The following is a 15,719-nucleotide window of genomic DNA, read 5'->3' as shown; positions in this document are numbered from 1 at the left end:
CTCAATGTCGGGCAAAATCGGAAACGCGGATTATAAAATTTGTTAGTTGACTTCTTTCCTCCTTAAGTTATACAATGGAATAAAATATTGTCCGAAAATTTTCAAAATAATAGTGCGTTCTACCTTGACGAATTAGGATGAAATATATTATATAAAATATAATATACTTTCACAATTATATACATATATATTGGTATATATCTGCGATGCTGTTTTTCGTTTTTTTTTTTTTTTTTTTTAAATGTTTATTACCAAAAGCTATACCTCACGTAATATTATGTATTAAATAAACGATTCGTTCCGTAATTAGTTGTAAATTTTTTCATTCTTTTTCCCCAATTTCATGTAACACCTGTTTCCTTCATCTCTCTATTTTTTATTACCAATTAAAATTCAAATATATAGCGTAAATTTTCTGAAATTTATATATATACATACATGGAAGAAAAATATTGAAAAACTCTCTCACGGCGAATTACAAAATCGTTTTCGTTATTGTATCTATGTACACGCAGGTAAGGTTTTTATTACACACACCGGTATTTATAACACGTATGCCGGTATAATCTCTTGAAACTTGAAAATGAACCGCGCATGCGCCAAATAATTAAATCTCATTGGTCGGCGAAATCTTCCCGCAGCGATATTCTTGTCCGCGATGCAGGCGGGCCAACCTACGCAAAATGTGGACGTTTCGAATTTTCAAAGAGCGTAAGCGTTGAATTCCGACCGATCTTTGAAGAATCAACTTTCCGACCCGATAACAAATGCTTCCCAAACCTTTTCGAGTCACCGCCTCGATTATCCGAGATTCTAACCTCGAAAATTCGTATCAACCACATCGCCGGCAGAAAGAGTTTGACAGCTGAAACTTGGGTTGGCCAGCCTGCACGAACAGCGGATAAAACTCGCGCATGCGCGGTTCATTTTCAAGTTTCAAGAGATCGTCCCGGTACATGCATACACACAACGCATCGCTTCTTGCCTGCATTTTTATGAATGAACGACCTTTCGTCTGCAGGATAAATAATAATTGCACACTGCAGCAGGTGTGCACTTCAAGGTCTGTAATACGTCGTCTTTCTTCTCGAGTATAAGGTTGTTAATAGTATAAAAAAAAAATGGATGTACAAAGTACTGCACAAAGTATAACGTACGCATACATTAAGCCTGTGCGATTAATCAAAATTCACAAAGGTCCAGAAAGGAAGAGGAAGGAGGAAAGCGAGTAAAAAAAAAAAAAAAAAGAAAAAAAAAGAAAGAAATCTTTCCCAACCTTAAAAGCGTATCGCGAAAGACATTTCACTTATATTTTGAGGTCAGCACACGCGGACTCGCGAGTCTCGTGACCGCTGTTATTGGCCTGTGTGTATGTACATAATACAGGTACAGGTATGCCGTCGAGGCGAGTCGCTTACTTACTTTCTTTGACGTTCTTACTTTCATACCTACTTTCGTTTCGTATCGCGCGTTCGAAAATAAAATCGATGTCGGGTATCACGATGCTCTTGCACTGCAACGAACAAGCCTTGCCCGTCATCCTTCGATATATATACTATATATATATATGTATGTGTGATAATTAATTTATAAACATTGTTGTAACGATCGATTTATTTTCTCATCTCTGTTTGGTTTTTTTTTTTTTTTTTTTTTTACAAACATCTAATATTTTCCTCGACGATTATACGCGATATGATTCTCGTGAAGAACGATTTTCGTTTTACTTTATTTCATTAAACGATAATTCTTCACAATCGGCACGGATTCAAAACGATGGATATTTGGTTTTTTGTTTTTTATTTTTAATTTTTTTGTTTTTATCGCCAAGAATTTTGTACAAAGGCGATTTTAGGGAAAGCATCGAGTATCGGGGACAAATTGATGTACACGGTGGTGTTTGAAGTTAGTGTTTTAAGATCTTTGAAATTAGGCGATAAGCGGCTAGTAGAAACGATTCTATCCGATGAAACGAATGAAACGGCGCGGGGTTGAAGTTCCGAATTGGAAAAGTTTCAGAAGTCCGTAATTTTCAGAATTTTTGACGTTTCGTCAAAGTTTCATTCCTTCACTTCAAGTTTCACCAACGAAAAATTCGGAATTAGGCGCTTGAAGCTTTTCAAATTTTAAATTTCAACCCCGTCTCAAGAAAAAAAAAAAAAAAAAAAATTAAAAAAAGAACAAGGAAGATATAAGTAAAAATAAATACATATAAATAATATCGTAACGGATGAAGAAGAAGAAGAAGAAGAAATCGGAATTGGAATAGTCTAATTGGCATTGCTAAATTGCATAATCACCTGATGCCTAAGAAATCCGTGTTATTTATGTAGCATAATAATTGAATTTGTGTGTGAATATATTTTGTACCTACGCCGAATTTCAAATGTCTCCGATGAACCGTAAAGGGTGAAAATCACTTTTACTTCGACTGCATACATATAATTGTATTATTTTATATACCTATTATGTATTTGTAAGACGTTATATTGTTTTTCGTCGCTGTCTCGTTGTGTTAAAGATATTATTTTACCGATCTACTTTTACCAACTCGGGATCACTGCACCAATGCACGCGTTTCAAATAAAGCAACAAAGAAAAGTCTTTTGTATATTCGATAAGAAATAAACGATCAATAACTATTCGTCTATCGATTTCTAAACACAGCGTCGAAGCTTCGCCTCAACTAAAATCTATTGAAAATAAATCGTGAGAATGAAGATAATAAAAATAAATAAATAAAAATTATTTTTTTCCAACCGCAAGATGCAAAGTTGAGATATTGATGCTTAACCTCATTCTAATCAGAAGATTATTTATTACAAATACAATGTACAACTTTATTTTTATCATTTTGGGATTGTCGAATTTATTCAATTTAATACAACATTGAAATCGATGGTGATGAGAAAAAAGAACTAGCAATACTGAATTGACTATAAAAGAAAAAAGAAAACCAACTTCAGTAAATTATATATGGATAATAATAAAAATGTTTTTTTTTTTTTTTTTTCAATACTCATCCGAATAAAACGAACCATCGTAAAATGAAATCGAACGAATCTACTAGTTTTTTAACAATTTTGAAACGATTTGAAACAAAGCATCGATGTGAAAGTTTTTTTTTTTTTTCTCAAATTCCAGTACTATCTACTTTTGTATCTTAAAAGATATCTTCGTAGCTTATAAGAAATATCTTAAAAACTATTTGACGGTAAACTTTGAAATTTTTATGATATATTTTACGAACTATGATGAAAATTTGAATCCTCGAAAAAATGATTTTAGAGAGGTTCATGTTTTTTTTTTTTTTTTTGTAAATACTATTTTTCTTTCAAAGAAATCGCATCTTCGTTGTACACAACAAACAAAGCATTTTTTTCTCATTTATTCCTAAAAGCAAAGTTTGCACGATTATGGATCACATCTTTTTGTTTTTTTAAATGAAATTGTTTGCGATCTAGAAACATTGGAATTTTCCCGACTCCGAAACGTCGAAATTAATTCATAAATTAAAAATTTTACGAACCATGTCGAAATAAAAAAATCACATCTAAATTATTTCCGTATTAAATACAGAAGAACAGAAAATATATCAGACAAATTTATTCGTCGATTGTAAATATTATATGGAATGACCCATATATTTTATACATTTATACCCTGCAACGGCAATTCATTCACTCTCTATTTTCCCGAGTAGTATTATCGGCATTCAGGCGATGCGCCGATTTGAACGTCCGCTTGTATTTTATATACACACGCACACATGCATATATATATATATATATATATATATATATATATATATATATATATATATATATATATATATATACATATGTAAAATATAAAAGCCCGCACGCACATCCTAATCGAAAATAATCGAAGAAGTGTGTAGACAGAGGTTATAAAACAATGTTATTCTTAGCCGGTGCGCGTACCTGCCTATCCGCCTTGTGCAATTCACATACATACCGAAATGCGCGCTTAGGCATTGGCTCTGTAATATAAATTCCTACGACGATTTACGATTAGGCATTATAAGGTAGGATGCACGCACGCGCTTGTATTTTCACTTTCCCTTCTTGACCCACTGCTCGCATGCCTGCCCCATTATATCGCACTCGACATTCGTTTCCAATTGTAAGATATGCACGAACTATGATTAGCATTTCCGATCGAACCGGCATCCACTTAATTCGTTTCTTTTTTCCCGCGTTATTTCAAATCAAACATCCTACTTCCGGCTTCTCTTAATGTTATTCCTTATCTGTCGCAACGATTATACATATTATCAGAATTGTTTCAATCAATCGATCAATCAACTGTCAGGTTGACGATATTTCAGAAGATAGATTTACAAATCGCTATCATAGAGGTAATTTCTTAATCGTTGATTCAAAAAATTCAAAATGGCGGATCAAATATGGCCGACGAAAATATCAAACTCGATCGAATCGGGGAAAAAAACTCTGTCCAGGGGTTTTTGGGGTCGCTGATTGCGAATCTGTGATCAGATTTTGCAAATTCGGGATGGCGAGACCGATCTGTGACCCCGAAAATCACTGAGTGAGAGTTTTTTGACCGTATTCGATGAAGTTTGAAATTATCCTCCGCCATATGCGATCCGCCATTTTGAATATTTCAAATCTGATTTCAGATTCGTCATCAACGACCCCAAAATACACAGAATACTATCTTATTCCAACAATTGATTCGGCACAATAATGTCTGACCCTAATTAGGGTTAAAATAAAGAGTGTTACAGACTCGTGGCTTGACTTCAACTTCCAGTAGCAAATGGAGAAAAGAAAAGGAAAGGAGAGACTCACCATCGGCATAGGCAGGTCCGATGAGCCTGAGCATAGGCGACCCTCTCGCACCCCAAGCGGGATGTCGAACGTTATTGCAAGCTCCCGATGGCGCTCGATACATGCTTGGTGGGCAAGGTCTTTCCGGCCGAACTCGACACGGCGATCCATCGGGTCCGATTCTGTCCTCGAGCCTGACGATAAGAAAGAGAATGATGAAAAACAATTTCACGAACAATTGTTGACAAAATAAAAAAAAAAAAAAGAAGAACACAAAACGAAATAAAATTAATAAAATAAACGATCTGTGACTTGTTACTATATTATAATTAATACGTGTAGCACAGGGAGTTATCGGTCTGCTTTTTTTTTTTCTTTTTTTGCTCAATTAATTTTATTTCTTCAAATTTTTCGTTTCGAATGAAAAGTACGAGGAAGTGAAATCGAAATTCACAGCTCAAGTGCAACGCTGTAGTTGAGATATAATGTTAATGTATAACATTGTATTGTATAATAACAAAGCTTGCAATGTGTGTTGTATGGATAGATTTTTCATTGAAAAGAATCGTTGAAGGGAGAAAACGATGACGATAGTATTTCTAATTCGTCTGCTATCCAGGTGCGTTCTATAAGCAACAATTGTTGTTATAATTATTCGTACCAACTACGGTAAAGAAAAATTTCACACCGCACATGCGACAAGACAAAGACTCGCGATGTTGTACGTACGTACGTACCTATCTATAATGAATTTTTAATACAAAACAAGCCATTACGTACATAAATTTACACGTGAGATTGTTGAAATTTACTGAAAAACTCGACTTTCACAGATCATAAAACCTCCTGATATTACAAAGTGTCATGATAATTGCAGAAAGAAGAAAATAAATAACTAAAATAATCAACACACGCGCACAATAACATGTTAATATTGTATATATCCTCGATATCGCCTCATTCCTTCTTTACACTTCTGTTATAACAATACAATATAACAATAATAATAATTATCATTATTATTTTTATCACTATATATTTTTTCTTTCCATCGCCTCCTTCTCTTTCATTTTTGTTGTAGTGTTGTTGTTTTTTTTTTTTTTTTTTATTTTTACGCCACGGGAACGAAAGATTTATATAGGCATGTACACATATGCATGTGTTCACAGGCCTAAGTGTAAGTATATATATATGTAGGTATATGTATGAATTGTAGTAGAGCGGTTTTCTTTTTTCACCTTGTTTTTATAGTATAACAATAACAATAATAATAATAATAATGTACCATTACCGGTCTCTAGCCATTCTCGTCGTTATCATCACAATATATACATATATAGGTATATATGCACAAATATAGTCTATCCTATGTATATATATATATACATATATGTATGTATTAGATTGTCACGTTCATTGCCGATGAAATCGAATAGCTAGAAACGATTAACAATTAACGACGCTACCGTTGTACACAATATTATTTCAATTATTACTATTATTATACATACACACACACACACACACACATATATATATATATATATATATATATATTATCCTATTAAGCGAATAACCGAGCATTTTCATTTGAGTCAATTCTTGACTTTCCATTCATTTGACCTCCGACACCGAGAATCTCTACGCATATATTGCTGAAGATAAGATAGAGAAATCATTCAACATTTTCATTATTTAACCCGTCGGCACTTGACGTACAATATAGGTATAATATTATTGACGTTGTATGCTCGTTCATGTTTATCAAAATGATGAATATGTAATGATGGAAAATATTTTTTTCTCTTATTATATTATAAATTTATATATATATATTTTTTTTTTCATAGAGAGCAAAACAAAATTTTGTTTTCGATTTCGACACATATATCATATAATTATGTATATCGTACATATATATACGGAAAAATTGATTCTCTTTCAATTTTTTCCCACATAAATATTATACATATTGTACATTACAAATATGTACCAGAGTCAATGCGCATGCGCCAGAATTCGAGAGCGGCTGTTTGTCACGGTGACCAACTGTCTATAACCTGAAAATCAATTTGACAACTTGTCGATGGGGGTAAATTGTTCTATTCGCGACTGTCAAAATAATTTTGAGGTTAGAGACAGTTGGTCAGCCTGTCAAACAGCCGCTCTCGAATTCTGGCGCATGCGCATTCAATTTTATGGGTATACATGGACGTGTGTAATGTTTATTCTGCTGTTTAGAGTTCCAGTACAGACTACGTTGATAAAAACGAGAGAAACGAGAGGAAGAAAAAAAAAAAAAAAAAACAAGTCGCCATAACACGAAAAACCGCGAATATAAATATATACATATATATACATATTCTAGAAAGTTCTCTCCATAATTACAGGGTAGTAAAAAAATGCGGATTTAGGCATAATCTAGATGAACGTGTATCCAAGGCAAGTACGAGATTTTCAAGTTTATCAACTCACCAAGTACGGGATTGGTAGGCATGTTTTTCAGCTTCCAGCGCTGCGACAGCCCTCGCCTGTAGATCGATGTCAATATTCGCGACGTATTCTGAAATTTGCGATATAAAAATTTATAAACATAATACACGTGTTACATTATACAAACAAGAATAAATCCGGAGAGTTATAAAATTAATATTCATAAATTTGTCGTCTATCGACTTAAAATTTTCATTCTACGTTGTGCAAGAAAGAAAAAAAAAAACATGTAAAACAATATTTAAAGAAAAATTTTCGTTTCGGGTCAACAATATTAACGAGACGTAAAACTCGTTATGTGTAATATAACGAGTATAATATAATGATGCACGTTTTTGGTGTAAGAAAATGTGAACATGCATATATATATATATATACATATACATATATACGATTACGTTATAACCGGTACAAAAGTTAAACAATAGGATCCTTACGCTAATTTCCATCATCCAAGTACGTATTAGTTTTTATCATATATATCTGTACAAGTTATGACCTCTCGTGGGATTCGTCCCACACTATTATGCATGTTTCTGTGCACAGTAGTCGCAATGGGAACATTCGCCTGAATTTTTCTAATTTCTTTCTTTTTTTTTTGCTTCTCATCTCATCAGCTCGTTTATACGTCTATGTATGTCATACAAACCACGCAATTTGCGATAAAAATTTGATCAATGCCATTCCCAGAATATATATATATATATATATGTATATATATATCGAACGTGAGAATTGTAACATATTACATATTACTGTGTGTATTTGTATACGGAAACCTTGTGTACACGTTAGAGAATAAATGATTTTTAACAACGGCGATATCACATGATTAAAATTATTTAAGCGATAGAAGATCTTTTGATATATTGAAAAATAAAATTTGAGAAAGAAAAAAAAACCAAAGAAAGAACAAAAGAACATTTTTCTTGCACGCATATTTAATTTATTTCAATTGCAATTATTATTTGACTCTTGTTCATTTATTTTGCGTCAAATGCGAGACGGAATTTCTTCGTAGATTATGCATGTATCTTTTTTTTTGCTTCTTCTCCCGTGTATTATAATATCATCCCGACTGTTCGTGATTTAAACGATATAAACCAGTTTTCTCATTATACACACGTAATAATATATTTTTACCGATTTGGGAATTTTATTATTCTAGTCTAGTACGATTTCTGAGATTATTATTAATATATGTATCACCACTATTATCATTATCATTATTATTATTATTACTGTTGTTATTATTGTTATTATTATTATTATTATTAATGAAAAGATGAAAACAGGTACGACATACAAAAATAACGTCGTGTCCTACTTAGACTTTCATTATTACTACAGGTATAAATAAATTTTTATATAAATATTGCACCGAAGTTGTGAGTCATTGAAAAAGTGCAGAAAAGAAAGATGTAAAAAAACACACAAACACACACATACACACGTGACGGTAATAAATTTATAACCTATTTTAATAACGCATAAAAATAATATAATAGATTTTAATTCACGTACAAGCTGACAAAAATTTCGATATAAAGACCAAATCATATATATATATATATATATATATAATATATATAAAGGCAGCGATTATTATGAGATTGCGTATTTATAGAAATTTTGAATCGACAAAGAATAGGCGAAAAAAAAAAAAAAATTGAAATTCCATTATTTGTCATCTATATCTGTGATATGTATATAATAAAATCGTTTACGTTTACGGCACAATTGACGAAATAAATATTATTAATAGTTTATTTATCGTTGGTAAACTTACCGGAAACATTGTATTGAACGACAGCCGGTGAGATAGCAGCAGCGATGTAGAATAGCGCAGAAATGAGGCCGGCTATCGCCCTGTAATCAAAAACAATGAACAAAAATTAAACATATACACGAGCGAATGGTAACAAGCGGAGTGAATAATCGAATGAATAAATATAAGTGCGAATGTCTGGAAATCGAGAGACGTGTTATTATTTACCGTAAGATGCAAATCGCGTATAAAATGTGTATAAAAATTAATATACGTGCGAAAATTTTGGCCACATTAATTATCATCGTCTGGTTTATTCCGATCGACCTATTATAAACAAACACCGCTACGTATTTGGCGCGATTGTTGTATACGGCTGTATAAAAAACGAAATAAAAATCGTTAAAAAAAAAAAAAAGAAAAAAAAAAAAATTCATCCGTGCTTATACAGGTAATTATAATTGGCATGGCGGATTTAAATCGCGGTGATGGGAGCGTTGACACGCTTTCGAACTGATTACCGATCATCCCGAGATCCTTGCGCTAGAATTTGACTAGTCAAAAAAACTTTCATCGATGATCCGAATCGACTCGTCCGCTGTAGGCCTAGCCTCCAGTATTTATAATTATTCAACTAATATAAATATAATCTTATCCTTGTTCTTCCCACGGAACTTAAAGCTGTCGAGCAGTAGTCGAAATATACGTAAATTAAGTCGGTGGGGAGTGAAATCGAAATTCTTTTCCAATTACTGTATGAAAAAAAAAAAAACCGATATTTTTTTTGATTTTAATAATTCGATTCGATGATATTGTTCGGAATGACGGTAAAAAGAATATTTTCCAAGTTTGAACTCCTGATATTAATATTTCGAGACGTCTCATCGCGATTTTCCATTTCCCATTTAAATAAGATCGGATAAAATTTGTTCCAAAGTTTGGAATTTGATAACTCGTCAACGCGTTAGGATAACGATAAGACCAGGAAGTATTTTCTAGGGAATTGAACGCTCTACAAAAACGGTCTCCTATTATTTTATGATAAATCTACTCTTTCAAAAGTTATTCAAGCTCAGAGATCAACAAAGGGCCTTAAATAACTTTTGAAATAGTAGATTTATCATAAAATAATAGGAGATCTTTTTTGTAGAGCGGTTAATTCCCTAAAAAAATACCTCCTGGTCTTGTCGGTACACTGAATTCGTTGACGAATTATAAAATTCCAAAGTTTGAGAAATAAAAAAAAAAATTCCCACGTTATTTAAACGGGGAAATAGAAGATCTCGATTAGATACCTCTAAATATCAATGTGAAGAGCTCAAACTTGTACGGCATTATTTTGTCGTAATTTCGAACAATATTTTCGACACAAATTTTGAAAAACAAATCGTCAGATTTTTTTAATACAGTCTACCGTCAAAGTACGATCCTCATTTTGGGTATATATTTTAATACGTTTTAATTTTCTAACGTCATCTCCTCCAAATTGAAAGCAACTATTCCGCAGCTTGTATTAGTATGAGGTTATTCGATCGTTAGCGCGAAGGTGATAAATACAAGCCGCGTCGTCTAACTGGTTGAAAATCGAAAGTAGACGTGTAGGTATGTGGGTAGGTGAACATACTTGGAACTCTGCACGTAAGGTACGAGTTAGAACGGACAAATCCGGACGTTGGTATGTACTTGAGGTTGGGACGGAAAAAAACGCTGAAACAAATACGCGATGAAACGTATACATTTGAGTTTGAAAAAGCGTGCAAACTGAAACCAATCGATAAGTGTATTATAGTTATGAATTGAAAGGAAAAAAAAAAAAACGTTTCGGTTATTTCAAAGAGGAATTAAACAAAAAAATAACAATATAAAACATTAAATTTTACCAACATAATATCGTAATAATACGCGTCTCCTTATACAATTGTTTAAAAATCAGGTAAATCCTATATAGTTGTGTTAAATATTATTTAAGATTCTGATGAAGAATAACGCGTCTTTGTAGCTACAATGAAATCGCGACTTCGTTTTCTGTAAATCATTGTACATACGACTCTGCACGTTGGATTTTACTTTCATAGTCTCTGTAACCGTAATCGATAAGCTGGAGAAAAAAAAACGAAACAAAGCGATTCTCAGACGAGATTTGCGAAGAGAAATTGATTTGAGAGAGAAAAACTGCAGCAATTTTACAGTGTTAGAAAGAAAATACAAAGCTAGGTTTAAAGTTCGTAGTGAGAGAAAAGAAAATAACAATATCCAATTCGAGCTTCGAACTGCAATTCAGATCCGTGATTAATGATTTTGAAACCCTCGATTACGGTATTGTACGAAAATATGAAGATTTTTTTATTTTTAAACACTATGATGCATCCACAATTACAAATTTTGGAAGTCTGAACTTGGATTCCTTATCGGTGACTCAAAAAATCTTCGTTTCCGCCACATTGGATCGCCATTTTGGATTCCGCAATTTCACTTCGGATTCGTGATCAGCCAACCAGCAAACCGACGCGTACCAATGTTCATCTAAATCCAAATGTTTTTAGTTTTTTTTCCAGCTTATTGAACACATCAAATATAAATTTTGCAAATCTGACCTTAGATTCGTGATTAGCGACTCGAAAATTCTCACGATACAAATTTTCATTCAAATCCATTTATTCATTCCCAAAATATCATCATTTTTATTTGTTTTTTTTTTTTGAATTTTATTATTTGAATAATTGAAGAAGTACCGAACCGATCAACGCCAAAATCGAATCAGATCTAAGTTTGGAAAATCCGCATTGACTGAGACCAAAATCATTGAAATCCGGTAACTCGTTCTCGAAATATCGTCGGTCAAAAAAATTGATCACATAAAAAACTCCACTTTTCACTTTCGAAATGATTACAACAACTTTTCTTTTTGTTTCTGAAAACAGAGAAACGGTAAGTCGAAGAAAAAAAAAAAAACATTTCTTAGAATATCTGTAACAAACATGATTTTATCGGTAAAATTTATCAAAAACAAGTTGCTTTTCATTTCGAAATACTCGCGTTGTTTTCAAAAAATAATTTTCCCGCCGTCGGGTGTTTTTCAACTAATCGACTCAACCTTGTCGTGAGAGGTTGAGTCCCAACTTTCAAACCTATCACAGGTTCGATCGCCTTTTTCCTTCACCGTCAAATTACCCACCCAACGTCATTCTGCTGCGCCTATCACCTTTTTGTCATCAATACGCCGTTTATCCCAAATAATAAACAACTCGCCCGACGATCTCTCCCAAGCATCTAACGATCGGTGCGAGAAGAGCGAGAGGCGACGGCGGTCTATCTCCTCTACTTCCTGCTCCGATCCGTTCATGGAATGATCACAGCCGCGGCCGAAGCCGCGGGCGATTTGAAACAAGAGACAAGACAAGACAAGTCCATGGTCCCGGGCCCGGAGGCAAGACACTCGAGTCACGTACGGACTATTTCGCTCCGAGTCCATTTGAAGAAGGAACAACACCAAGGTGTCTCTGTGTCTGTCTGTGAATTATATACCTTTCATTTCACGTTGTTATATTCACGGTTAAAAGCCGGTAGCCGTTCTCCGCGCAAAATTAATGTGTGCTTGCGTATATATGTATAACGAGTATATATATATATATATATACTATATATATGTATTCACACGCACTTCGTGCAACGACACTTGAAGACTACATACTTGTAGACCAGGTAAGTCCAATGCCAAGGTGCAACACCGATACATACGTATGTTCCTAGCTGTAGGTATGTATAAACACTTGGGGACAATGAATCTGAGACGGGTAATTTTTTACACTAGACAGTTACGTTGGCAACACAGAGAAACCTACAGCGCCACAGTCGGTTGAGCGCGAAACAAACTCAATCTCAATAAACGTAACATAACCCATGACCGTCGAATCTAACCTTAGAATACGTGTCGATCCAAGAAGTCATTATCCCCGCGGTATTCTAAGGTTAGATTCGACGGTCATGGGTTACGTTACGTTTACTGAGATTGAGTTAGTTTCGCGCTCGGCCGACCGTGGCGCTGTAGGTTTCTCCGTGTTGCCAACGTAACTGTCTAGTGTAAAAAATTAAGCGTCTCAGATTCATTGTCCCCAAGTGTACGTACATACATGACATGTGGATCGTCGTCACTCTCTTTCGTTTCGCCTCCGGGACACTGATCAACAAACAGGGACTTGATAATGAATTCAAGGTGTCGCGCGCATAGTCGATGGAGATGCATTTTCGTACGTATATTGTGTGGGTGGGTTTTAGAAAGAAATTAATTTACAATTTTCCACCATGGCAGCACCTAAAATGTTTGTTGTTCAGGTTAAAAGAAAGATTCTGCGATTAGACGATAGTTCTATAACATTACGTGAGATAAGATCGCGCTCGTTTGATTTTTCGCTTTTATTATCACGTTTGTTGTTTTTGAATTTGTGAAAAAACACGTTGCGACATTTCGATTGTTATTTCTTTCCCGACTTGTTCGCATTCGACCCAAAGATCACGATCCGTAACGCGACGATACAGCACAACCGGTAATCTTATTCTCCTAAATAAAAATTTCATATTGAATTACAACCGTTTTATGAGATTGAATTAATAACGAAAAAGTCGTCGGATACGCTTCTCGAACATCGACCGAAGAATTGACATTACAAGCTTGGGTCTTCTTTGTGACGTAAATTGATATCGTGATTGACGTAAGCGATAAAAAAAATTTTATTCGCGATACTTCGTAAATTGCAACAATAAAAATCGTATCAAAATGAAAAATCAACTGAGCGCGATCTTCAACGTAACGTAGAACGCTCATCTTTCGAAAGAACCTTTCTTTTAACCTGAACAAACTTTTTAGGGAGTACTGTGGTGGAAAATCGCTAATTATTTTTTTTTTTTCAAACACCCTGACTAAGAATTACATATAATCCATCCTGTATGTGTATCCATGTACTGGATTTTTTGTAATACCACTTCGATATCTTCTTCGTTCAAGAACGTAGGTTTCAAGCTTACTGCAACTTATGAAATAACGTTGAAAGAAAAACTGACCACTACATCATCTTCCAATCTTAGAATATAATAACCCCTAAAACTACAGCGTTCAGTTTTCAATTACTTAATTCTAACAGTGCTCAAACAATTTTCACAAAAATTCATCCAACTTCGAATTCAATTATTAAACCTCATTTTCATTCGCTGCTTTAGGCTATTCTACGTGTAATTTAAAAGGCATTTTTGAGTAGATGGATTCATGCAAGATTTTTCAAGATTTCAAATAGTTTAATATGTGTAATAAAATTATATGCAGTAAATTTATATAAATGTATACACATAAAATTGCGAATTTAGTGGATAACGTATCATCGAAGTGGTTATAATTAATCAGAAGCTTGAATAATGTATGTTTGAATTCGAGTAACTAAATAAATCGTCACACGTCCTCATTTTAGTTACACTTAAGCCGAAGGTGGATTTCAAGCGGAGTTTCGACACGTTTTAAAATTATAATAAATCGATTTCGAAGTACCTAGTATACGAATATATTTTTTCATTTCACGATCGCCTGCATACATCATACCTTCATATATATATATTATACAATAACTTTCGCAACGCGATTTTATTTTCAAGTCAAAATTCACCCGGTCATCCTTACATTCGATATTCGGTCTGAACTTATCTCCAACAGTCGCGACAAACTAAATCTTCTCCAGCGAAGAAAGCGAAGAGAAAGAAAAAGAAAAAAGAAAGATTAAAAAGAAAGCCCGTTAGATCGTCGAGCGTGTATTAAATATCTATAATAAGGCATTGCTCATGAATTCCTCTCGACGCGCCGGCCAGAATGCGATACCTTACAGCACGACCATACCGTACAGATATTAATGCGAAAGTATTGAACCGTGTACCGATGCAGAGATCCGCATACCAAGAAAGCCAGGGTCACGGTTTACCGCCAAGATTTTCGACCGAAAGGTAGGTATAAGAATTTAATCGGTCCGTGCCCGAATGATATTTCGAGACTTTATACGTACACACACATATATCTGTGTGTGTGTGTGTGTGTGTGTGTGTGCGTCTTCGATGCATATGCATACGTGCACAGAGTTTCGAGTTTTTGGTATACAGTGTCAGTGGGTCAGTTGGTGGGCCGTGAGGTATATATAATGTATGTATGTACATACATAGCGGGCCATCGGAACCGTGGAGAAATCTTTTGACACAAGGACCATCACCACCGCCACCACCGCCGTCGTCATCGCCATCTTTCAATTTTTTTTTTTAAGTTTGTTTGTTTTATGTTTATCTTGAAAGGAGCAAAAACAAAAAAAAAAATGAAAAAAAAAAAGAAATGGAAATAAGAAAGGAAAGTCTCAAAGACGGGGGGGAAAAACCTACGGTAACGCAAAAAGACGATATATTATGTTAAAATGCTGCACGGGAATGAGATGTATTTGTATCCGTGTATATGAGTAGTTTTCTTTGTACTTGTCTTATCGATACAAGTTTAACGTTAATTAAAGCGATATATTCTCTAATAAAGCGAAGAGAGAGAAAGAAGCATGTAATACGAGTATAAAAATGGTATGTATATGTATATATATATACACGCGCGCATAAAGAAGGAAAATGAAACA

At 34.0% G+C, this 15,719-nt stretch overlaps 1 protein-coding gene across 2 annotated transcripts in view; it reads right to left on the bottom strand.

Moving 5' to 3' along the window:
• Window positions 1-15,719, bottom strand: part of LOC124299198 (peroxidasin homolog pxn-2) — a 38,391-nt gene that overhangs the window by 10,904 nt on the left and 11,768 nt on the right. For both annotated transcript variants that reach the window (XM_046752204.1, XM_046752205.1), the window contains 3 exons: window positions 9,097-9,176; window positions 7,290-7,377; window positions 4,836-5,008 (listed from right to left, as the gene is read on the bottom strand). In XM_046752204.1, coding sequence (XP_046608160.1) covers window positions 4,836-5,008; window positions 7,290-7,377; window positions 9,097-9,176 — 341 coding nt within the window. The remainder of the gene's footprint in view (window positions 1-4,835; window positions 5,009-7,289; window positions 7,378-9,096; window positions 9,177-15,719) is intronic.

The sequence above is a fragment of the Neodiprion virginianus genome, chromosome 2 (genome assembly GCF_021901495.1).
Source record: "Neodiprion virginianus isolate iyNeoVirg1 chromosome 2, iyNeoVirg1.1, whole genome shotgun sequence".
NCBI lineage: Eukaryota > Metazoa > Arthropoda > Insecta > Hymenoptera > Diprionidae > Neodiprion > Neodiprion virginianus.
Note: the sequence above shows the minus strand (reverse complement) of the source record. Positions and strands in the feature narration are given on the sequence as shown.